General features: G+C 44.3%; 2 protein-coding genes across 3 annotated transcripts in view; both read left to right on the top strand.

Annotated features, from left to right (window-relative positions):
- AMHR2 (anti-Mullerian hormone receptor type 2) overlaps positions 1-2,099 on the top strand; it is a 35,657-nt gene extending 33,558 nt beyond the window's left edge. The window contains exons 10-11 of the mRNA XM_080994699.1: positions 601-792; positions 943-2,099. Of these exons, the coding sequence (XP_080850825.1) occupies positions 601-729 (129 nt within the window). The 3' untranslated portion in view covers positions 730-792; positions 943-2,099. The remainder of the gene's footprint in view (positions 1-600; positions 793-942) is intronic.
- Positions 2,100-6,346: 4,247 nt separating this feature from the next.
- PRR13 (proline rich 13) lies at positions 6,347-17,599 on the top strand. 2 transcript variants are annotated; one of them, XM_080995501.1, is made up of 4 exons: positions 6,347-6,458; positions 10,001-10,047; positions 12,716-13,131; positions 15,171-17,599. In XM_080995501.1, exons 2-4 carry the CDS (start codon positions 10,029-10,031, stop codon positions 15,207-15,209), a joined length of 474 nt encoding a protein of 157 aa, XP_080851627.1. In that variant the 5' UTR covers positions 6,347-6,458; positions 10,001-10,028; the 3' UTR covers positions 15,210-17,599. The 2 variants fall into 2 exon arrangements, with proteins under 2 accessions (XP_080851627.1, XP_080851628.1); XM_080995502.1 differs by having other exon boundaries at positions 6,375-6,448.
- Positions 17,600-24,229: the final 6,630 nt, after the last annotated feature.

Raw genomic sequence — 24,229 nt, 5'->3', positions numbered from 1 at the left:
GTAGGGTTGTCATATTTGAAAAAGTGAAAATCCGGACACAAAGTTGTTGAGCAAAACTCGAAATCCGCCAAAGCCTAGACATCTAGACTTCTGACATCAGTTGCCATATGTCCAGATTTTCCCCGGACATTTCAGCGATCTCCTGTTCCAACCTTTTCCCTGGCAGGGGGGCCAACACAAAACCTTGGAGTCGGCTTGAGGTCAGCAAAAAGAGCATTCATTTTAAGACAGCCAGAGATCTTTCGGAAGCTGAAGATGGCAGAGATCTGGGAGCGAAGGTCTAAGGCAGGGATATGTACGGAGATAAGAATGGGAAGAGGGTGTGGCAAGCCTGAGGAAAACCTTGAAGGCAAAAGCAAGGACTGTTGAGCTGGAGGTGAGAGGAGGAAGCAAGCCAGTGGAGGGATGTGAAGAGGCCCATCTCACTTGCAGACAAATAGGTTGTTGTTTTTTTGCAGTCATGTTTAAAGGCAACATTTAATCTTCTGGAGCACATACAGTTCCAAACATCTGCCCCTGCAATGCCTTCCCACTCTAATGATTCTTCCAGTTCTCTGTGTCTCCTGACACCCATTGCCGCTTCTCTGTGTTTCTCCCTAGGCTGCTGCCTGTCTACAGGAGCTCCTCGAGGACTGCTGGGATCCTGAACCAGAGGCTCGCTTGCAAGCTGAATGTGCCCATCAGAGGTTGCAGAAGCTGTATGCTGAGGGCCTTGTGAAAGAGTTGTGACAAGGCTGAAACACATTATTCTTCACAGTCTGTTTACCGAGACATCAGCCCTTGCTTAAAATACCGTATTTTTTGCACCATAACACTCACTTTTTTCCTCTGTGCGTGTTATGGAGGGAATGCCTACGGGTGGCATGCCTACGGATTTTCCTCCTCTAAAAACTACGTGCGTGTTATGGTCGAGTGCGTGTTATAGAGCGAAAAATACGGGTAGTTCTTTTGCCTTTTGTCAAGAATAAGCGGCCATGAAGGAAAGTCCCACCAAGCATGGCTTCTCACCATGATTTTGGACCTCATCAGAGTGGAATGGATGTGTTTCTTTTCCTTTGTTTTTATAAACTTTGTCCACTTAATCAACTCAATGAGCTCTGTCCACTTAGTCAACTTGAATTGCACTTGTTTACCAGTGGGTCCCAACCTGCATCTTGTCTCATCCAGCCATTCTTGGGCTCTCAATCACTTGAATCTTCCCATTCCTACATCACTTCCTGCAGCACAGCAAAAGCCATTTATATACTATGACTTGGGCTGGGAACCTAGGCATATTTTCCTAGGAGTACGGATCACTGGGACTTAATTTCTTAGTAGATTTACATAGGACTGCCGTGTAAGATGCCCAAAATGAAGAAACTGGTACTGGGCACAGAATTCAGGATCCTAAGAATGTCTGTTTTCTGTCAAGCAAAATACAAGTCCCTATCCTTTCATGCAGTAAAAATAGGCTTAAAAGGATATGTGCAATGGCTAGTTAAGGGAGGGCTGATGGGTGGGCTTCAGTGTTCAGTGGAGCTTCTTGCCGCTCTTTGTCCAGTAGCAATAAAACAAATATATGCACATTTGCCACACACACAATAAGTTTATACAAGGCATTTGGCCTGATACCCCACATAACTGCTGCCAGGACTTCAAAGTCCTTCACATATTGCTGGTACTCAAAGGTTTGGCAAATTGCCCTCTTTGAACAGGTATCTTGTAATCTAAACGGGTCCAAAGGGCAGAGCTCGAATGACCATTTTTTGCTATACGGCATGATTTTATTTCTTATACAAATATTGAGGCACATTGTCCCCCAGTATTACTGGTATATGCAAAATGCCTGGCTCATCTGAGACTTTGTGGAACCTTGATTCTTAATAATGATGGAACTCCCAGGTGGAGAGTACTTTTATTTTTATATATCTTGTAAAGGGAATCATTCTATGAGTCAGTACTTTATTATTATCCCTTTGAAGCTGAGCTGTATCTTTGTGCTTTTGTCCCTCCTGGCTGTGACGTTTTATGGTTTACATTTTTTATTCTTTGTTTACTCTCTTTTTGTAATGTTTGCACTTTTTAAAACAAAATCAATAAAATATTAAATATACAAAGTCCTTCACATGCATCATCTTATTTATTTAAGTATATATATATTATGGCCAGATAGTAGCTTATGTTCCCGGAATGAAATTATGTAATAAAATTACAACGCATTCCTTGCATTGTACCGTAGGTTGGTCAGTGCTATTATCCCCATAATACAGATTGTGACAGAGAGACTAATGCCTGCTCAGGGTTCGTGAGAGAGGTGAGCCTGGAACTGGTTCGTAGCTCAGTCTCATGGCCACTATACTACATTCACAATGGCAATACACTTTTAAGAAAGTACGTAAAATGGTGTGGGCATATGCTAGCTTGCCATGATGATGTTACAGGCACTAGCCAATAAGTGGCTGCGGCACTTGTACAAGACTATTTCATACAGTAATTGCAATAAACATAGTAAGTGGGGCAAAGATAATAAACATTTTCCCAAAGACAGCCCTGTTACATGGAAATTCAGTTGCTTTCAAGATGGACTCTAATGGAAGTGGATCTATTTTGCCTCTTTCCATACACAAGTCAGGGTAAAAGCTGGTGTGCTGGATTGAGTTTTAAACTTGCAAAGGAAATAATTGGGTTCAAATCCTCACTCATTCAAGAACCACACTGGAGTAGCTTTGGGAAGGTCAGCCTAATCTTGGTAAGTATAATTGATTTAATTCACACTGAAATGGGAATGGCTATGTATATTGGTAAAAGAGTTTAACTGGAAGATTCCATTGCAGATAAATTAAGAGCAAAAAGGACTCTCTGAACTCATTGATAGGTTGATACTTAACTATTTTTGTTCTCAGGTAGCTATGACGTGGTGTTTTAACCTTAGATCACATGAAAGGTATTAAATTGCAAATTCGCCATCTTGGAAGAAGTTCTTGGTTCCCAGACTGTGAGAGTGTGGGTGAAAATGAAGTTCTCCAGGTAAACAACCTAAGGCAGGATGCAGACTGCGGGGAGAAACAGATCTCTGCTTCTAGGTCTGTTGGAATTATTTCATATTTTGTAAGAAGATGCTGAGTTTATGCCTTGGACTGCCATATGTCTTATGGAGTTATTTGGATGTTTCTGTTATGTTATGATGAATGTTCTGCAAGTAAGGCTTTAATTAAACTTATGGGCCTTGACAATGTTTTATTTCCCAAAAAACGAGTCCGTTTTCATGCATCAAAGTGTGCAATATTAATATCTGCAATAAATCTGACTCTCAGGGTTGTTGTGCAAATAAAAATGTGTCCTTGGTGGGAGGATGGGGATACAAATGGAATCAAATAAAGGATCTGTTTGTGATCTCCTTCAAGCGCTCGAAATAAAGAGAGCAGAAGCTTCTGCTGCTCAGCGATGTTCTCCTTTTGACATTCAGCTGTCAAGCGGAATTGCATTCCTGCAGCCTCATCAGAAGAGAAAGGGTGGCTTTTTCCTACATTATGCACCGAGCTGCTTGGCTGCATGCCAGAATCTGTCAGAAGTGCATGGCCTGTGTCCTTGGCACAGGTGCTCACTTGCACACACAGGCTCGGCTCTGCACACTGGAGCCCGGCGTCTTATTTATAGCTGGGAAGGTCGATTAGTCACTTTTTAAACGAAACTTGACTTAGAGCCTTTTCCACACAGTGATCCCCCCCCCAATGGTTGCTATTTGGGACGATGTTAGGCAAACACTATTTAAAGGTTGTATATGAACATTTTTTTAAATGTTCGGGAAGCTGATCAAGAGTGATGTAGAGGGCATATTCTAAGGGCATAACTAGACGCAATGACGAACGAACATAAGGTTGCTACTAAAAATGGCAGCCCTGTGTCATGTTCTCCCTCCTCACTCCGCACTGTGAACTTATGGAAACATGCAACTTGGCATCATTATGTCACCCATTTCTTTCCCCCCACCCTGGTTCTGCAGCTGAAGATGTGGAGTAGGGCTGGGCGATAACTGGTTCTCAAGATTGTGATATATCACCAGGTAAACCAATATATCGGGACGCGGGTGGCGCTGTGGGTTAAACCACAGAGCCTAGGACTTGCCGATCAGAAGGATGGCAGTTCGAATCCCCGTGACGGAGTGAGCTCCCGTTGCTCGGTCCCTGCTCCTGCCAACCTAGCAATTCGAAAGCATGTCAAAGTGCAAGTAGATAAATAGGTACCGCTCCGGTGGGAAGGTGAACGGCGTTTCCGTGAGGTTATACTTTAGAAGCTACCTTCTATGGTAGCTACTCTAAAAGATAGTTTATTAATCTTTTAAACAAAGAAAGAAGCAAACAAATATTGGCGTGTACAGCTGCCCATCCTGAAAGCAACATGAGAGAGTTGGATAGACTTCAGGACTGCAAAACCAGTTTTGCCCCTGTTCTTTTAATAGAGATCCACCCATCACTCACATGCAAAATAGTGGCTGGGCTTTGAGCCAGATGCAAAGTGACTCAACTGCATCCCTGCAATTGGGTGTCTTGTATTAATTTACAAACCCCTGAACAACTTAGTTCCGGGGTACCTTAGGGACTGCCTGAGCCCTTATATCCTAGCTCAATTGCTGAAACCATCTGGAGCATCACTGGCCATCCCACAAGTTGGTGCAGCTCATTTCGCATCAGCAGAAAACCAAGTCTTTAGCGTCATTTGCCCAGTCCTGTGGAATGCTCTCCTAATAAAGTTTCAGCAGGCATCTTATATTTTAACCTTCAAAGATTTGTCTGTGCTGCCAGGCTTATGCTTGCAATTAAGAAAACATCTGTACAAATTAAGAAAACATTCGTTCCGGAGGTCCGTTCTTAACCTGAAGCACCACTTTAGCTAATGGGGCCTCCTGCTGCCGCCACGCCGCCGGAGCCCGATTTCTGTTCTTATCCTGAAGCAAAGTTCTTAACCCGAGGTACCACAGTGGTACCTCAGGTTACATACGCTTCTGGTTACATACGCTTCAGGTTACAGACTCCGCTAACCCAGAAATAGTACCTCAGGTTAAGAACTTTGCTTCAGGATGAGAACAGAAATCGGGCTCTCGCGGCGCGGCAGCAGCGGGAGGCCCCATTAGCTAAAGTGGTGCTTCAGGTTAAGAACAGTTTCAGGTTAAGAACGGACCTCCGGAACGAATTAAGTTCTTAACCCGAGGTACCACTGTATTTCTGGGTTAGCGGAGTCTGTAACCTGAAGCGTATGTAACCTGAAGCGTATGTAACCCAAGGTACCACTGTAATAGTTAGCTGATGATCTGTGATTTAATTTTTTTACATGGTTTTTATTGTGTATGTATAATGTATAGAGTTGGATATGCTATATCCAGCCTTTATTGATGGGCAGTTTTAAGACAATAAGACTAATTTACTTCTAGGGTATTCATATATTTTCCCACCATTTTTCATCCCACACTTTTCAGTGCATTCCTCCCATAACTTTTCAAAACGCAAACAACTCTGATCCCGTTTGTAATGGATTAGTTGTGCTAAGGCAAATCATTGCTGATTTTCTTCTATGAACTGCCGTGAGACCTCCGGGTATAGGGCAGTATATAATTCAATAAATAATAAATTAATCCAATTTAATTGAGCAAACCAAAAGTGCCTGAATCCCTGGAAGTGGTGGGAGACAGTCAAGAGAGGTGCCCTGAGACAACCATTGCTGCCTTTTTAAAGTTTCAAAGCTGCAGCATTTTTAAAGAACTTCACAACCCAGTTAATAAGTTTACTTCTACTCCGTATAACAGAATGTTTTCATCTTTAAACTGTTTAGCCTAGTTGCACTGAGTTGCATCTTTGACTGCAACCATTACATAAAAATTAAAAATTAAACGTTCAGATGAACGCATGCAAATATATTGACCAAGTGTATTCTGCATGCCAAAATTATTACAAATATGAAAAGAAACAAGAGTCTCAGTTGGAATGAAAGATTCTTTTAAGTTTGCAGGCCGAAATAATAAGTGGAATAACACACCCTCCAACATTTATCCAATTAAAACAGGGACATCCTACCATACCCTCCAACATTTCTCCAATAAAAATAGGGAAAGTGGGACATTCCGGGATCAAATCAAAAACAGCTTCTCTAAATCAGGGATGTCCCTGGAAAATAGGGAAACTTGGAGGGTCTGGAATAATCCCAGATCAAGGCTGGTCCCTTCCTTCCCTATCTGCAGCCCGCGCCCGAGCAGTCATTGGTGGAAGGCGCCGCCTCTCCCGCCTGCTTGAACCGCAGCTTCTGATGGACATGCAGCCTCTCCTATGGGAAGTGGCGGTGGCGGCCGAGAGCCAATGGGCTGGAGGGACATGCGAAACGGAGCCCAGCCGCCAGGAAGGCTTCCAGGAAGTAGCTGCTGCTGCTGCTGCAGAACTTGGAAGGGAGTGAGGGCAGAAGGCGGAGAGAGGTTGCAAAGGTGAAGGAAGGTAGGTGGGTGGGACGGGATCCTTGCAATCTGGTAGGATTTCTTGCAATTTTTGCAATTTGTGGAAGGGTTTTCTATGTCTGGATGTATAAATGGGCTGTAAAAAGTTTAAACTTTTAAGGGGTATTCATGCTGGAGCATTCGCTGCACGGCAGTGAATTTACGATTGGAGCAATATCCCATCTTTCGTCTTCCATTTATAATTTTACTTTTATTGTTGTTTTATTTGTGAGTTTATTTGAGGTGAACTCAAAGCGGCTTACAAAAACTAACATTATTATTAACAATAATTTTATTATTTGTACCCCACCCATCTGACTGGGTTGCCCCAGCTACTCTGGGCGGCTTCCAGCATATATAAAAAACGTAATGAAACATTAAAACCTTCCCTATACAGGGCTGCCTTCAGGTGTCTTCTAAAGGTTGCGTAGTTACTTATCCCCTTGACATCTGATGGGAGGGCGTTCCACAGGGTGGGGGCCGCCACCGAGAAGGCCTTTTAAAAATAAGAGTTAAAAGCCTCCTAAAATGCTCATCAATAGCATATACATAAAAGGGCACATCACTTGTATGTATGTAGTGTGGGAACGTTTTCCATTCACTTGCCTCAGTGGTGTTAAGGCTTGAGATATCTGGTGGGTTTGTGATGCAGGTGAGACTCGAATCAGGATCTTCTTGGACCACTTCGGAGACTCTTAGCTTTTAGTCAGTGCTGAATACTAATAGCAGACTCATCCTCGATGAGTCTGGGCTGTAGCCAAAATGGCACCATCTGTGGGCAAATCCCAAGATCTGCAGGAGTACAGTGGTACCTCAGGTTACATACGCTTCAGGTTACATATGCTTCAGGTTACAGACTCCGCTAATCCAGAAATAGTGCTTCAGGTTAAGAACTTTGCTTCAGGATGAGAACAGAAATCGTGCTTCGGTGGCGCGGCAGCAGCAAGAGGCCCCATTAGCTAAAGTGGTGCTTCAGGTTAAGAACAGTTTCAGGTTAAGAATGGACTTCCAGAACGAATTAAGTACTTAACCCGAGGTACCACTGTACAAGCATTTTAAAGGGGGAGAGAACTCATAAATGGGGATGTGGACACCCACAAACAATTCAGTGAAGAGCATGCTCAGTAGGCATAGAACGCATTGCTGACTTGGTTGTTGGGGGGACAACGACTGGAAAACAGGGGTGGGGATGGAATAGAGTATCCTGGAAAAGGAATAGCTAGCTGGTTGGTTGAAACCCTGAACAGGACCACTCAACACTGCAACATTTGGTTGCTGTTCCCATTTGTCTGTACAGGCTATGCAAATTATTTTGGGTGCCTTCTTGCTTAGTGTGACTGGACTCTAATGTTAGGCAGAGAAGATAGAAAGAGAGACATTGATAAGCGGGAGGAAAGAAGAACCATTAAGATGAGACTTGGGTGTTCAGGAGAGGGTGTGTTGAAGGGCTGTGGAGATGACAGCAATGCTATCCCACTCATTTTGCCCTCCCCCTTGCTGCCGGGCCCACCACTTAGGGGCATGTTCAGAAACCCTATGAAAGGGAGCTGAATCCTGACAAGTACTGTTTTTGGGGGACAGAAGGCGGGCGGGTGTGGAGGACTCTGGTCCTGAATGGGGTAACTGTGCCCCTGAAGGACTAGGTGCGCAGCCTGGGAGTCATTTTGGACTCGCCGCTGTCCGTGGAGGCGCAGGTCAGTTCTGTGTCCAGGGCAGCTGTTTACCAGCTCCATCTGGTACGCAGGCTGAGAAGCTACCTGCCCGCAGACTGTCTTGCCAGAGTGGTGCATGCTCTAGTTATCTCTTGCTTGGACTACTGCAATGCGCTCTTTGTGTGGCTACCTTTGAAGGTGGCCCGGAAACTACAACTAATACAGAATGCGGCAGCTAAACTGGGGACTGGGAGTGGCCACCAAGACCACATAACACCAGCTTTGAAAGACCTACATTGGCTCCCAGTATGTTTCTGAGCACAATTCAAAGTGTTGGTGCTGACCTTTAAAGCCCTAAACGGCCTCGGTCCAGTAGACCTGAAGGAGCGTCTCCACCCCCATCGTTCTACCCGGACACTGAGGTCCAGCGCTGAGGGCCTTCTGGCGGTTCCCTCGCTGTGAGAAGCCAAGTTACAAGGAACCAGGCAGAGGGCCTTCTCGGTAGTGGCATCCGCCCTGTGGAACGCCCTCCCACCAGATGTCAAAGAGAACAACTACCAGACTTTTAGATGACATCTGAAGTCAGCCCTGTTTAGGGAAGCTTTTAATATTTGATGCATTACTGTATTTTAATATTGTCTTGGAATCCGCCCAGAGTGGCTGGGGAAACCCAGCCAGATGGGTGGGGTATAAATAAATTATTATTATTATTATTATTATTATTATTATTATTATTATTATCATCTTTAAACCATACTTCTATATATGAATGAAAGAGAGCCTGGCCACTTCGTACGCATCAAGGCTGGGGATTTTGGCCTTCTTGGACCAGATGTGGGATAATAATTTGTTCTGTTAAGTTCCTGTTGATCATAAGTCAGTTAGCGTTTATGGAAACTTCCTTTAGCTCAGGCAGTTTGGTTGGTTATACACTTGTGCCCCATTATCTCTTGAAATATTGCTGCACTTAGAATTAATAACAGTAACTTTGTAACATCGTTTGAATGTTTTAATCTCATGAGCAACACACTGATGATAGATTGTTTAGTTTTGTAAAATAACCATATTTATTATTATTTATTAATTCCATTTCTATACCACTTTATGTTTTTAAGAAAAAAACTCAAGAGAGGTTTAAAACACCAAATAAAACAATATGGAATATAACATTACCAAAGAAAATCAAATATAAAGTATACATTCAAAGCAACTTAATTAACAGGAAGCTAAAATATTATCTTAAAAACTTCATATTTAAAATGTAGATAAACCTTGAGGATTGCATGACGGAAAGACAGCCTGGAAATTATAAACGTGAAATGATATAATTGACCTATCTAGTTTTGAATCTTGTATGAGTAACACAGTGATGATGTATGGTTTAGATCTCCAAAATAACCTTATTTAGATACTTAAGATTCAGATAAACCTAATTTCATACTGATTTTAAAGATGGAAAAATCAAATTAGAAAAAACGTGAGTTGGAAGGGAAAAATTAAATACACATGGTTATACTTTTCTCTTGCCTTCCAATAATTTAGTGTGGGCCCTCACATGCTTTCAAACATACATAACTAGATCCATATTCATGACGGCTAGGGACTTATTATTTTAAAAAACAAGCTGTCAGAAACTTGAATTTCAGTCTGTGTACCGCATACTATTGTCCATGGATAATCCTTGTCTTAAATTAAATTCTCTGTAGTAGAATCTGTGTAGCTCTGTCTGTGTAGCCTGTAGCGCTTGTCTTTTTGCAATTTGACCTTATGGTATGGACTTTGTTATGAGTAGAAATCTTTCCCGCCTACTTGATTTATGAGCTTGTTTATGCAGTAATTGATGGCCTTTAACTTTATGTGGTTTATGCTAACAATATCTTTCCCTACCCAGGTGACACATTCTCCTCTCCTTGAGAACCATGTGGAATCCCAATGCAGGTAAGTGGGAAGAAGGATTGATGGGTTTATCTGGGGTACCTCTCTAGGGAATATGCATAGGGATGGGCACAGAGGTGGCAACTATTATATTGCATGTGAGCTACCCCTGGGCAGGAGGGCATTTTTTTACTAGGCTTTGGCTGCCTCCAGAAAGGGCCCTGAGTGCTTTCTGCGCACTGAGTCATGTGCCTGTATCCATGCATTAAATAGCTGCCACACTATGTTTTTAAGAAAGGAAAAGAAAAGAAAAGAAAAGAAAAGAAAAGAAAAGAAAAGAAAAGAAAAGAAAAGAGAGTTAGCTGACTTGGTAGCTCCCAAGGCACCTCTCATGCCATTGTGCTGGTGTACCTAATCAGCATTAAAACTCACCTGGATGGCAAAGATCTTGCAAGTTCTCTGTGAGGGAAGTCCTGCCAAGTGGAAAAACAGAAGGCATTTTAAGTCCAGTCACAATTGGCTTGGGCCAGTCTTGCTTTCTGCAACAGAACTAGGTTGTCTCAAGTCAAGGAGAGCCATTTGTTTTGCCTGACCTCACTGCCTGTGAGTTGTCCTCAGCGATTCAGCAGAAGGCTCAGTTTGACATTGCTAGCTGTCACTAGTGATGTGTTGTTGCTTTTGAAAGACCCTGTGCTTTCTCCGCGGCCAACCACATGGCCTCCTTGGACCTCCTGAATCCGAATTTCCTTCTCCCGTTAGTGGAGACTTGCTTTCTGAACGTTGGAGGTCCTTGGGTTGATTGAAGTTGAAACTTGTGTGGCCAAAAGCGCAGGGGCTGCTCCTCTAGAGCAGTGTTTCCCAACCTTTGGTCTTTGGCAGTTTTTGGACCACAGTTCCCATCATCCATGACCACTGGTCTTCCTAGCAAGGGATGATGGGAGTTGTAGTCCAAAAACAGCTGGAAACCCAAGGTTGGGAAATGCTCCTCTAGAGAACATGCAGGAATGTGGAAGGAAGAAGAACTGCTTCTCCTTGCAAGCTTGATGGGCTGAGGTTGGTAGCGGAACATGTGTAGATGTGCCCAGTTAAGGGAGCAGCTGAACTGTTGTAGGAGATCTATAGCTCACTGGCAGAGCCCAGGCTTTGCAAACAGAAGATCCTGGGTTTCTGATCTTCCCCATCAGTTTCGCCATTTCTGCATAATCCATCAATTTTGTTTGCCATTCTTCCTTTGTTGGTAATGCTTCTTCTTCCCAGTAGCATTCTCGCTGCCGTCGTTGCATACATAAAAAGTCTTTTATCTTCTCTTGCTACTTCTTCCCCTATTAAACCTAAAAGAAAGGCTTCTGGTTTTTTAACAAATGTATTTGTAAACATTTTCTTTAATTCATTATAAATCCTTTCCCAGAAGCTGTTTACCTTACAACATGACCACCACATATGGAAAAAGTACCTTCTTTCTCTTTACAGTTCCAACATACATTTGATTTAGTTTTATACATTTTTGCAATCTTACTTGGTGTTAGATACCAATGGTCATCATTTTCATGTGATTTTCTTTCAACGCACAGCATGCTGTAAATTTTATTTCTTCTCTCCACAACTTTTCCCAAGATGAAAGTTGGATATTACAGTGGTGCCTCGCAAGACGAAAAGAATCCGTTCCGTGAGTCTCTTCGTCTTGCGGGTTTTTTCGTCTTGCGAAGCAAGCCCATTAGCGGATTAGTGCTACAGTACTGTATTAGCGGCTTAGCGGGCTTAGTGGATCAGCTGATAAGCGGCTTAACGATAAGCTGATAAGCGGCTTAACGATCAGCTGATAAGCGGCTTAACGATAAGCTGATAAGCGGCTTAACGATCAGCTGATAAGTGGCTTAGCATCAGCTGTTAAGCGGCTTAGCCATCAGCTGATAAGCGGTTTAGCGGCTTGGGAAAAAGGGGGGGGGGAAGGGAAAAAACCCCGCAGGAACTCGCAAGACATTTTCGTCTTGCGAAGCAAGCACATAGAAAATTCGTTTTGCGAAGCACCTCCAAAACGGAAAACCCTTTCGTCTAGCGGGTTTTCCGTCTTGCGAGGCATTCGTCTTGCGGGGCACCACTGTATACCCAAAATCACTAGCCCAATGCGCCCCACACAGTTTCAGCTATGTCTTCACAATTCATAAGGGCTTGCACCCCGACCCAAATGAAAGCTGAGATTCTTAGGGAGCCAAACTCTGTATGCAATACCATGATGGCAGCTCCAAGTAGGCCTTGCAAAGACCCCTTTGTTTGGAAAATTCTGAGCTGGATGGATCACTCCTCTGACTTGGTATAAGACCGTTTCCTATGTTGTGGAGATGGTTTCTTGAGCTCGTGTTGCCTAGTATACATAGACCAGGGGTAGGCAAACCAGGGGCCGGTCCACCGTCCCTCAGACCTTGTGGGGGGCCGGACTATATTTTGAAAAAAAAATATGAACGAATTCCTATGCCCCACAAATAACCCAGAGATGCATTTTAAATAAAAGGAGACATTCTACTCATGTAAAAACACGCTGATTCCTGGACCGTCCGTGGGCTGGATTTAGAAGGCGATTGGGCCGGATCCGGCCCCTGGGCCTTAGGTTGCCTACCCATGACGTAGATGGAATGGTAAGATGCTTCAGGTTGACTGAAGCACTGCTGCATGTTTCATTTAGCCTTGCAACTGATAAGATTTTCTTTTTTCACCCCTCCCTTTTTTGTTTTAGGCCAGCCAGGCTCCTACCCAGGAGCTGCCTATCCTCCCAACCCTTCTTATCCAGCGGGCTTCAACCCTGCCCACCCCCCTCCTGTGAATCCTGCCTTTCCCCCCGGTCCAGTACCTGTTGGCCCATATCCTGGGCCCCCAGCAGGGATCCCCGGGCAACCTGCATACCCACCAGGTCATTCTATCCTGCCGCCATATGCTGGGCACCAACCTGGTTACCCTGTCCCCCCTGGCGGTCCTTACCCCCCACCTGCCCCGGGTATGCCTGGAGGGATGGGGGTGAATCCTTTGCTGCCCGGGGCTGTGGCCATGGGGACCCATGGGATGGATAAGAAGGCAGCGAAGAAGATGAAGAAGAAGATGAAGAAGGCGCACAAGATGAACAAGCCACACAAGCACCACAAGATGCATGGGAAGGTGTGTGGAAGAGGAAGGGAAGGTTGGGGAAGAACAGGAAACTTGGACTTTCTTTACTTGTTGCTGTGTCTCAAGACGCTAGCCAATCTGGTGCTCTTCAGAGAGCCAGTGTGGTGTAGTGGTTAAGAGTGGTAGACTCATAATCTGGTGAACTGGGTTTTATTACCCGCTCCTCCACATGCAGCTGCTGGGTGACCTTGGGCCAGTCACACTTCTCTGAAGTCTCTCAGCCCCACTCACCTCACAGAGTGTTTGTTGTGGGGGAGGAAGGGAAAGGAAAATGTTAGCCGCTTTGAGACTCCTTAGGGTAGTGATAAAGCAGGATATCAAATCCAAACTCTTCTTCTTCAGATTGCTGGATTCACATCATCCCTGACTGTTGTCCATGCTAGATGGGGCTGATGGGAGTTGGAATTCAGTAACATCTAAGGGCTAGGACTGGGCGATATTTCGTCCAAAACTGGTTTGAAGTCCATATTGTGATATCAGCTTCATAATTTTTGACCTTGCGATATAACATGAGTCATTATATATGTTAGGGCTGGGCAATGTATTGTCCAAAGCCAGTTTGAATTCCATATCGTGATATCAGCTTCATAATATTTGACCTGGTTGTATATTGTAAATCATGATTGTGTGTGTGCTTTGCAAAAATCACGATGCAGGAAAAACTGTGAAGCCAGCCAATGCCTCTACGTAGCTCCATCCTTATTACAGGCATTGCGATTATATCAGTATATTGCAATGTTTAAAAGGTAAAGGGACCCCTGACCATTTGGTCCAGTCGTGACCGACTCTGAGGTTGCGGCGCTCATCTCGCTTTATTGGCTGAGGGAGCCGGCGTACAGCTTCCGGGTCATGTGGCCAGCATAACTAAGCTGCTTCTGGTGAACCTGAGCAGCGCACGGAAACGCCGTTTACCTTCCCGCCGGAGCGGTACCTATTTATCTACTTGCACTTTGACGTGCTTTCGAACTGCTAGGTTGGCAGGAGCAGGGACCGAGCAATGGGAGCTCACCCCGTTGCGGGGATTCAAACCGCCGACCTTCTGATCGGCAAGTCCTAGGCTCTGTGGTTTAACCCACAGCGCCACCCGCATCCCATTGCGATGTTTAGCTGGCGATATATCACAACGTTGAAAACCAGGTATCGCCCTGCCCTACTGGGGGGCATTATGTTGAGGGAGGTTGCCATGGAGGTAGAGGAGAGAAGGCCTGGTGGTCTGAGGTAAATGGTCGCTGGGCCTTCAACCATGAGCTAGACAGGGTCTGTGGGGTTCATGATTAGAATTATTTTGGGGTGTAGCTGTAAATTATGGGGAGTGATGCTGGAGGAGGGTACATCGCGTGGTTGGGGAGAGGTACTCCTTTCTGCAGGGAAGAGCTTTGACCTCTGACAGCCTGGTCCTCAGTCAAATTGTGGACATGCGTATTGGCTGTCTTCAGAAAGGAGCAATTGTGCCAGTTGGTGGGAAAAGGAGTCCCGAGAGAGAGAATGGGAGAAGAAAAAAATGGAACCGAAAGGGTGGGGGAAAGCCTTCTGCAAAATGGAAATGGATCCCAAACAGAGTGATGAAGAGGGTGGGGAAAGTCCTTTGCAAGTAGTCAGTTTGGACCGCTTGTTAACTGGGGATGGGTCAGTAAAATGGACCATGATGGAGGGCGGTGGGAGGCAGCAGCCGAATAGTGACACTGGGGGGGGAGCACTATTCAACGCTGCAAGTTCCCGTTAACTCCGGCTTCTCCCACCATCGGCTGCAAACTCCAGTTGTCTTTGTCCATGGCAAACGGCCCTTCGCAGTGGGGGGGGGGGGGAGTTTCCCCTCCCCTGCAGTACTTGTTCAGAGTCTGTCTTTTCCTTCATCCAATCTGTGTGTATAGGAAACAGTAATTTCAGCTGATAATGAGGCATTAATATCCCCAATTGACATTTTCTTGAGCTGAGCTCTGGGATAGATTAAAGCCCTGATTAGATTTCGGTAGCAGTTACACTGAGTCAGAATTGAAGTCTCATGAGCCTCCCTCTTCTTCTGTTTACAGCATTCCTCCTCCTCTTCCAGCAGCAGCGACTCCGACTGAGGCCTGTTCCTACCTCCCAGACGTATCCTCTTCCCGCAAACGCTGACCCTTGCGCCAGTTTTCCTGCTTCCAACAAGCGCTGATCTACTTAACTGTCACCAGATAACAATGAGGGCTGCTTGTGGGTCACCCATTATTTACAGGGTTTGGCCAAAGTTTATCCCAACGGCATGCGCAACCTCCTGCAAAGTCTGATGGGAACTCTGGTGCTGATGATTTAAGCAGGGTTGGTGGGGTCAGCAAATGAGTCTTAAGAAAGTCAGAATGTGAGGCCACCAATTGGCTTAAGTAAAGTTCATCTGCAAATGCCTTTGCTCTTCTGAAATGTAGGCTGTTCAAAATGGCAGCCAATCAGGTTGCTTCTCAAGCACCCCGAAGCTTTCTGATTGGCTTCCTCAGGCACTTGGGGTCCAATTGAATGGATAAGATGTGCTTTAAGTGACAAAGAAGTGGGCCTTCAGATGGCGTTGTACTAGACCTCCCATCATCCCTTATCATTGGCCATGCTGGCTGGGACTGATGGGAATTGTAGTTGCAACAACATCTAGGTCAGGGTTTTGCAAACTTGGGGCTCCACCTGTTTTTGGACTACAATTCCCATCATCCCTGACCACTGGTCCTGCTAGCTAGGGATGATGGGAGTTGCAGTCCCAAAACAGCTGGAGGGCCAAGTTTGGGAAACCCTGATCTAGAGTGCCAAAGCATAGCCACCCTTACTTTCGGCTGAGGTTTGAACGGGAGGTGATGGATCCAAATTGGCCCAAGAATTTCAAAAAATGGCTCCCGCTCCTCAATTCGATCGTCTTTCCTGTGCTATCTGGGGAAATGGCAGATAGAAGCGAAGAGATTCGGAAAGTGTGTGTTGCTTATTTAATATAAGGTTGAATGATAGGTTTCTTAATATTGCAGATAAAATGTGCTTGATCAGGGATGATTATGCTCCATTGTGCAAACATTTCAGTAGCTTTATTACATTATTTCAGAGGCATGATTCATTTTTTTAATATAACTGAGGAGGAAAATCTTGTTAGGGGCGTGTTTCAGAAAGCTTAAATACTGAACTTAAACATGGGGAAATAACACATCGGTCGTTTGCGTCATGTTTGATTGTAATGCTATAACCATGGGCACAGTTTTTGGTGGATTAAAGTGGGTATCTGATCCAAGATGGCTGGAGTATCTTAATGAATTGCCAAAAAAACTAGAATCGCACATCCTTCCCTGTAATGATAGAAGACTCTAAGCCGCTGCACTTGGAGGGAGCATGTTCTCTTTTTAACTCACAATTGCTCTTTTTCCCTGCAGAAAGGGGCTACTTAGGGAACAATCAGATGTGCTTGGAGAATAAAAGGAACAAGTTGCAGTTGACCAACCAGTTAAAAAGTGCAAAGAGATTCCAAGCAAAATGACTTCACACAGCTATCCTTTAAAACTCTTCCTTGTTCTGACAATTGTTAGTGTTTTAGTATTTTAGTTTAATATGTATTAAATGCATATTAAAGGCCACCCTGGGATCTTTGCAGGAAGAGCGGGTTACAAAAGTTCCAAATAAATCATTTTTTAAAATGTTCTTTAATATCTTGGTGCATGTTTTGAGAGTGCGAGGGAAAGCTTTGTGGAGTATAAACAGCAAGTTTAAGCGTGTCAGGGATTCTCCAGATTGTTCGACAAAGGAAAGGGGGAGCATCGCTGTGCAATATCCAGCGCACATTAGCAGATCATAATTGTCAACATGCTAATTACTGTGTATCGGGATGAATCATCTTCTGCTTGTTTATTTCCTTTTGACATTTTGCTATTATAATTCAGCAGCTGAATAACGGCAGTTACAAAAATGACTAGGCTAATCCTGGGCCTAATCCTGTGCTGGGGTAAAGCAGATACTGTTTTGTACATTGACACAATCTCCACACGCGGACCTTGCTGACAAACAACAACATTTGTGGATAAAAAGTACATTTGCCTTGTGCCTTCCCCACGTCAGTCTCTTAAAACCGGTCCAATAAATGCAAATGTCACCCTTTGGGCTCGTTTGTGGAGCCAGAATGGGAAGTGCATAATTATTCGTTTAGATTTCTATCTTGCCTTATATCCAAAGGTCCAGCAGTAGGAAGCATTAAAAGTAATGGACTGAAAGGCTAGAATATTTCAACATGAAAGTTGAAATCCCCTTTCCCCTCCTAAAATTAGGCTTGTAAAGAGTCAATTTGCCTAATGACCTGTGGGGAGTTAGACTTGTCTCCAGGTAACCAGGCAAGCTTATCCAGCTTTTGTTAAGGAAGACATTTGTTCTCTCTACCTGACCCCTGCTTTTAGGTTCAATATGTATACGTTTTACACAGATGTGTGTGGGTAAACAGGCTAATAAACATTTTTATTTGGGGATAGTATCCTTTTGTGGATGTGTTGGCAAAGCTGCCCAAAACATTATCTGAATGAAAAGGTCTTGTGATTCTTCCAAAACAAACCAGCGCCACTGTTGACCATTTGGCCCAACCGCCGAGTAGCATGACTGGCTGCCTTTTTGACAGCCTCCATTTGCCATTCTAGGGTAGCAGCCCAGGCAGGTTTGTTTGGCCACTAGTGGGTCACTGCACAGAGTTGGGGGGCTGTGCAAGGCTTGATGGGGCACAGTTTGTGCAGGCCCATTCCAGAAGATATTTGTACCACGTCAGACATGGGAGAAGGGGAATGGCAGGGATGCCCAAAGCCCTCTGCTGCTGTTCTATCGTAACCGATGCAAAGCACTGTGTTTATGAAAACAAAGGCTCTGGCTGCACCACCTTGTTTGCAGATATGGTTTAATATGAACAAGCTGCAAATTTGCGGGCTCCCAAACAGGAGGTAGGGACGCGGGTGGAGCTGTGGGTTAAACCACAGAGCCTAGGGCTTGCCGATCAGAAGGTCAGCGGTTTGAATCCCCGTGACGGGGTGAGCTCCCGTTGCTCGGTCCCTGCTCCTGCCCACCTAGCAGTTCGAAAGCATGTCAAAGTGCAAGTAGATAAATAGGTACCACTCTGGTGGGAAGGTAAACGGCGTTTCCGTGCGCTGCTCTGGTTCGCCAGAAGCGGTTTAGTCATGCTGGCCACATAACCCGGAAGCTGTACGTCGGCTCCCTCGGCCAATAAAGCGAGATGAGCACCGCAACCCCAGAGTCAGCCACAACTGGACCTTTACCCTTTACCTTTAAACAGGAGGTGGCTGTTGGCTTGCTCCTCCTCGGCGTGGCTAAGCCATGGTTTGGTTTAGCATTTGGTCTGGTCCTAGACTCGTGGTTTAGCTCTCTCTTAACCCCATGAGCGGTAAACTATGGAACAAACCTTGGGTTTTTTTTGTTTTGTTTTTTAAGTAATATTTATTAAAGTTTCAAAAGAAGAAAAATCACATTAATAAAAAAATTAACAATAAAAAGAAAAAATACAAAGTAGAAAAAAGAAAAAACAGTTAAAAACAATTCCATCTTTTCTTCACTTCTTTTACGTTTACTTGTTTCCCGGACCTCCTCATACCTCCCTCTTTTGTATTCCAATTCAATTTGTTAATCCAACAATTCCTTTCCCTCCTTTTTAATCCTAATCTTTAATCTTGATATATTATAAGATTAAATTTTTACATATTAAAAACCAATTTTTCCATATTCTTTTGTACCTATACCGCTAGAAACCACTTAACTTCAATCCAACATCATTCTAACATTCATTAATTTTGCAATATTTCTGTAAATAGTCTTTAAATTTCTTCCAATCTTCTTCCACCGACTCTTCTCCCTGGTCTCGGATTCTGCCAGTCATTTCCGCCAATTCCATATAGTCCATCAGTTTCATCTGCCATTCCTCCAGTGTGGGTAAGTCTTGTGTCTTCCGGAACAAACCTTGGTTGTAGCTTGTGTTTTTTTCTGGAGACAGCTAAACCGTGGGTCTGGGTTCAGACAAAACGCAAAGCCGAACCATCATTGCAGCAGCACAACAAACAGATGAATGGCAAAGGGCGCATGCCAAACCAGGCCAAGGATGGTGCAAATTGGGATGGGTGAGGGGTGTGGCGAGGGGGAGAGGGTGACCTAGGGAGACTCCCAGGGGCCAGATAAGGCGGACATAGGAAGTGCTACATTTGGGTCCTAATTCTGAGGTTCCCTTTCCCTCTTCCTTCAAGAAGGAGCTAATGACTCTCTAGCAGAATAGTCTCAACATCTTCACCAAACTTCGAGGTTTGGGGGTAAGCCATGATTGTTAAACTGATATAATATCAAAATATGTGGCATGGATGTACAATCTCCATATACATATGGCTGGCTGCCAACCTTCGCCTCTTCGCTGCGGACAGCTGCCTTCTTTCCCCAGCCCAGCCCAGCGGACCACCAGCTCAAAAACCTGCTCCCCCGTGACTTGTGTTGTTTAGAAAAACGGGTCATTGACATTAGCCTTTCAAAAGGCGGACTCTATTGGATGGGTAAATGGTATTCCCAATTTTTTGAACTGTTCTCCCTAGAGCGGCTTAAATTTTTAAGTCACATTAAGGGACTGATGACATGAATATATATATATATATATATATATATATATATATATATACACACACACACACACACACTTTAAATAGCAGGACGAAAATAGAAAAGCATGCTGAGAGGCTCCTCTGCTACCACAGCCGAGTGCCTAAAGCAGGCCTCCTCAGTTTGAGACCCCCCAGCAACAGAAAAGTCCTGCTTGATCAGACCCAAAGACCTCCCTTTCATTTTATTTGTTTGCTAACGAAAAAATAGCAAGGTGCTCATCTAAGCTGTGCAGTACAACATATAAGGCTATTTAAAAACAACAACCCTAAGAACATCAATCAATACTGACTGGTTTCAAATTAATTAGAAAATCATCATAATTATTATTATCATGTATTCAATTTATGCCACCCTTTCTCAAAAGATCCCAGGGCAGTGCACAACATTAAAAACGCATTACAGAACATCAGTAATAAAAACATAGTAAAAAGCATACTGACAGAAGGACAGATAGTAAAATAATTAATAACACTCCTCTTCCCCACACTTTCACAGGCCACGGATGATTTAACGGCCATAGGCCTGGGGAAAGAGGAATGTTTTTGCCTGGCGCCTAAAGACATGTAATGATGGCACCAGGTGAGCCTCTCTGGGGAGAGCGTGCTGTAAAGGCATGCAAGACCGGGTAGTTTCTGCTAAGGGTAAAAGGTAAAGGACCCCGGACGGTTAATCCAGTCAAAGGCGACTATGGGGTTGCAGCGCTCATCTCGCTTTCAGGCCGAGGTAGCCGGCATTTGTCCACAGACAGTTTTCTGGGTCATGTGGCCAGCAGGACTAAACTGCTACTGGTGCACGGAGGACCGTGACAAGTGCCGGAGTGCATGGAAACGCCGTTTACCTTCCCGTTGCAGTGGTACCTATTTATCTACTTGTACTGGTATGCTTTTGAACTGCTAGGTTGGCAGGAGCTGAGACAGAGCAACAGGAACTCGTCGTGCAGATTCGAACCACCAACTTTCTGATCAGCAAGCCCAAGAGGCTAGGTGGTTTAGACCACAGTGCCACCCGTGCCCTCAACTTTAGGGAGTTCCACACTGCAGGGCCTGCGTCACTCAAGGCACGATCCCTAGTGATAGCCAAGTGACCCTCAGGGGGTGTGGGGAACCCCACACCCCCTGGTCTGCTCTGCTCTGCTGGCTCATCAGCAAAGTAACATGTTGCCAGCCCCCTGTTCCTATGAGCACCTTGGCTAATGGCGGCTTCTGAACCAGAAACTGGGGCAGCCCCACAAAAAAGCATGTTACAGCAATCAAGCCTTGAGGTTACCAAGGCATGAGCCACTGTGCTGTTTTAAAGGTGCATTCTATATTTGACCTCCTTCAGTTATGTTTTATTTTGACATCTTTTAAGACAATATTTTAAGTTTCCTGTTAATTATGGTGTTTTGAATGTATACAGTGGTAACTCGGTTTTCAAGCGTCTCAGAAGCCGAACGCTTTGGGTTTCGAACGCCCAGGTTTCAAAAACCCGGAAGGAAATGCTTCCGTTTTCGAACACACCTCGGAAGCTGAACGGCTTCCGCTGCGTTTGTTTCAATTTTCTCCACTGATTTTTCTGACTGCCATTTGCACCTCAGTTGTTGAATGTTTCAGAAGTCGAACAGTCTTCCGGACGGATTACGTTTGACAACCAAGGTACCACTGTATTCTATACAGCGGTACCTCAGGTTAAGAACTTAATTCGTACTGGAGGTCCGTTCTTAACCTCAAACTGTTCTTAACCTGAGGTACCACTTTAGCTAATGGGGCCTCCCGCTGCCGCCGCGGGATTTCTGTTCTCATCCTGAAGCAAAGTTCTTAACCCGAGGTACTATTTCTGGGTTAGCAGAGTCTGTAACCTGAAGCATCTGTAACTGGAGGTACTACTGTATTCCATAGCCATCGTTATTAGCTGCTATTGGCAAAACTGTATCAGGAATTTTCTTTTAAAGCAAGGGTGATGAACCTCGGGTTCAAGACGTGAAAGGCAGCCCCCACAACTTCTGACTGACCCTTGATCCCTCCCTCACTGGCGCTGCTCCATTCCAGCTGTTTTTGCCTGGCTGGAATGTGTCCTTGAACTCTCTGATAATACCTCTCATTGTCTCAATGGAGGATGCAGAGGGGAGCACAGTGTGTATAGACACAGGCTCACTGTAAAAGAAATGTAAAATCTGCTTTAATTGTCCCTGCTGACCAATGAATGGGAAGTGGTCCTCTGAAGATGGCCCAGAAGGGAATGCAACCTTTGGAGTGAAAAAAAGGCTCCCCACCCACCTTTGGAAAACCATCCAAGTTAGAAGCACAGCCCACCTGCAAGGCATTGTGATCTGCCAGGTGTTGCAAATGAAGGCAAGGTGAGGCGTGTTCTCTAGCCGGCTTGATTGTGTGGCTCTGTCTGGGAACTGGGAGTTCTTGCTGGCGACAATCCTGGGTATTGAGGAAGCTGAGTGGGATGGGAGGGAGACTTTGTTTTCAAGTGCTCTGAAAAGAACTGCCCCTTCTTTTTCTTCTACCCTCCACCCAGAATGTTAAAAAAGGGAAGCTGAGTCAATTGAACTATCTTTTCACACAACAGGGAAGACTGGAATTGATTTGGCTACAGCTATGAGCCCTATTTAAAATAAAAACACATCTTTGCACATATTGTTTTTAACCAATTCAATATTTTGGTAGTTGTGCCCTTGTTGTATTCACACTCCACAGAAGCCCATCAGTGTCATACTCAATTGCTTTTCAGAAAGATGGAGATGCAGTGATTTAGACAAGCTCTTGCCAAACAGGGTTGCTTCCAGACTCTTCACTATTTTCAGTTGGGGTTCAGCCACATACTGTACTGGACATTTCAGGTTAGCAATTATAGTTGATAAGGCAGTCTTGTGAAACAAACTCACTTCCTCAAAAGATTGGACTTTTTGTGATAGGTAAAGTTCTGTGGAAAAATGTACTGTACTGGAACGGACTTGCTTTGATGCAAAATAACCTCACCTCCCTGAGTGCATGCTCCTTAAATAGCCAAAGTTGGCTAATCTCCCTGCAAACAAATCAGAATGAATAGTCCATGGAAGCATGCTTACATGCTACTAAGGAGGGGGTTAGTTTTAGTTTATCTCTTACGTTCCTTACACATTATACGTTTAAAACAGATTAAAAGTACCGGTACATTTCCCCCCTCAAAGAATTTGGGGCACCTGGAAATTGTGAGAGGTGAACTACAGGGCCCAGAATTCTTTGAGCTTTGAAACTGCTTTAAAGGTACAAGCAAGTGCACAACCATAGTCAGTTTTCTTTTTTTAACTGCACTTGTTCCAATTTTATTATTTAGATCCCTTTGTCTCTCAAGTGTCAACTTAAAATAATTTTCTCCATATGCAGACATAGTAAGGGCTTGTTTGCATACACATTATGAAGCATGGACTTCCTTCTCCTAGCTGTTTTTTTTAATGGATCATTTTCATATCCTTGTCATAAAGACAGGTACAGCCTTTCTTTAGCAACAAGGACACAGAGCAGGATTTACCTCTGTATCCTTGAATAGCTGAATGTTCCTGTGAGATTGAGAATAAATTAGCAAATTGAAATAGCACCGACATTGTGTGAGAGTTAACACCTGTTAAAATAAAGAAGGCTGTTCACACTCTGATCTGTTTTATGCCACTGTCAGTTTCCTTCATGTATTTCTACACATTCACCCCCGGGTTTGCACAACTAAGCAAACTGAGGACTTTTTCCTACAAGGATGCAGCGTTCACATAGGGAAACGAATGTATACCAGCAAGAGTACAGATCACATGGATGTCTATTTTGCTGCAATTGCACACGAAGGTGTTCAGCACAATGAAACACAGAGGCTTTTTTCAGTCCTCTCCCCCCAAAAAGAACTACTGAAGTGATTGCCACAAAAAAGCACCTTGAAGACTAAGAGACAGAAGCTTTCGTGGATCAGAGCACACTTCCATCAGTACTTTGTTACTGAACCCTTTATTATGAGTCAAAGGAAGTGTTTGTTCCATGGTGTGGACAAATTATCTTTTTTCTTAGGGCTAATTCACAGATTCTGTTTTGCCTCTCTGCAATGTCCCTTAGGGTTGTTGTTTTTTAAAGAAGTATTTCCTTCATCACTGCATAATCATTGCTGCCCTTCATAAATCTGGGATTTGGGGACAGTGTTTCTGCGTCAGACTGATTCATATAAAACTGTAGCCAACTAACATTTACTTAGAATAGACCTGTTGAAATTAGTGAGCCTAAATTTGTCATGTCCATTAATTTAAATGGGCTTATTGTGAGTGTGATTAATGCTGGCTACAACCCAATATTCTTTAATTATTTAGTTTTATTTTTTTACACTTGCCTAAGGTGATGTACAAGGACGCGGGTGGCGCTGTGGTCTAAACCACTGAGCCTAGGGCTTGCCGATCGGAAGGTCGGCAGTTCGAATCCCCGCGACGGAGTGCGCTCCCGTTGCTCAGTCCCAGCTCCTGCCA

Source organism: Podarcis pityusensis (assembly GCF_964106645.2).
Source record: "Podarcis pityusensis genome assembly, chromosome: 2".
In the NCBI taxonomy this organism is placed as follows: domain Eukaryota; kingdom Metazoa; phylum Chordata; class Lepidosauria; order Squamata; family Lacertidae; genus Podarcis; species Podarcis pityusensis.
This window is presented reverse-complemented; position numbering and strand designations above follow the sequence as displayed.

Bases quoted from the DNA above. Each gene is read 5' to 3' on its own strand.
- PRR13 (XM_080995501.1), top strand. The intron at 13,132-15,170 runs GTGTGTGGAAGA...TTCTGTTTACAG, and splicing joins ACCACAAGATGCATGGGAAG to CATTCCTCCTCCTCTTCCAG.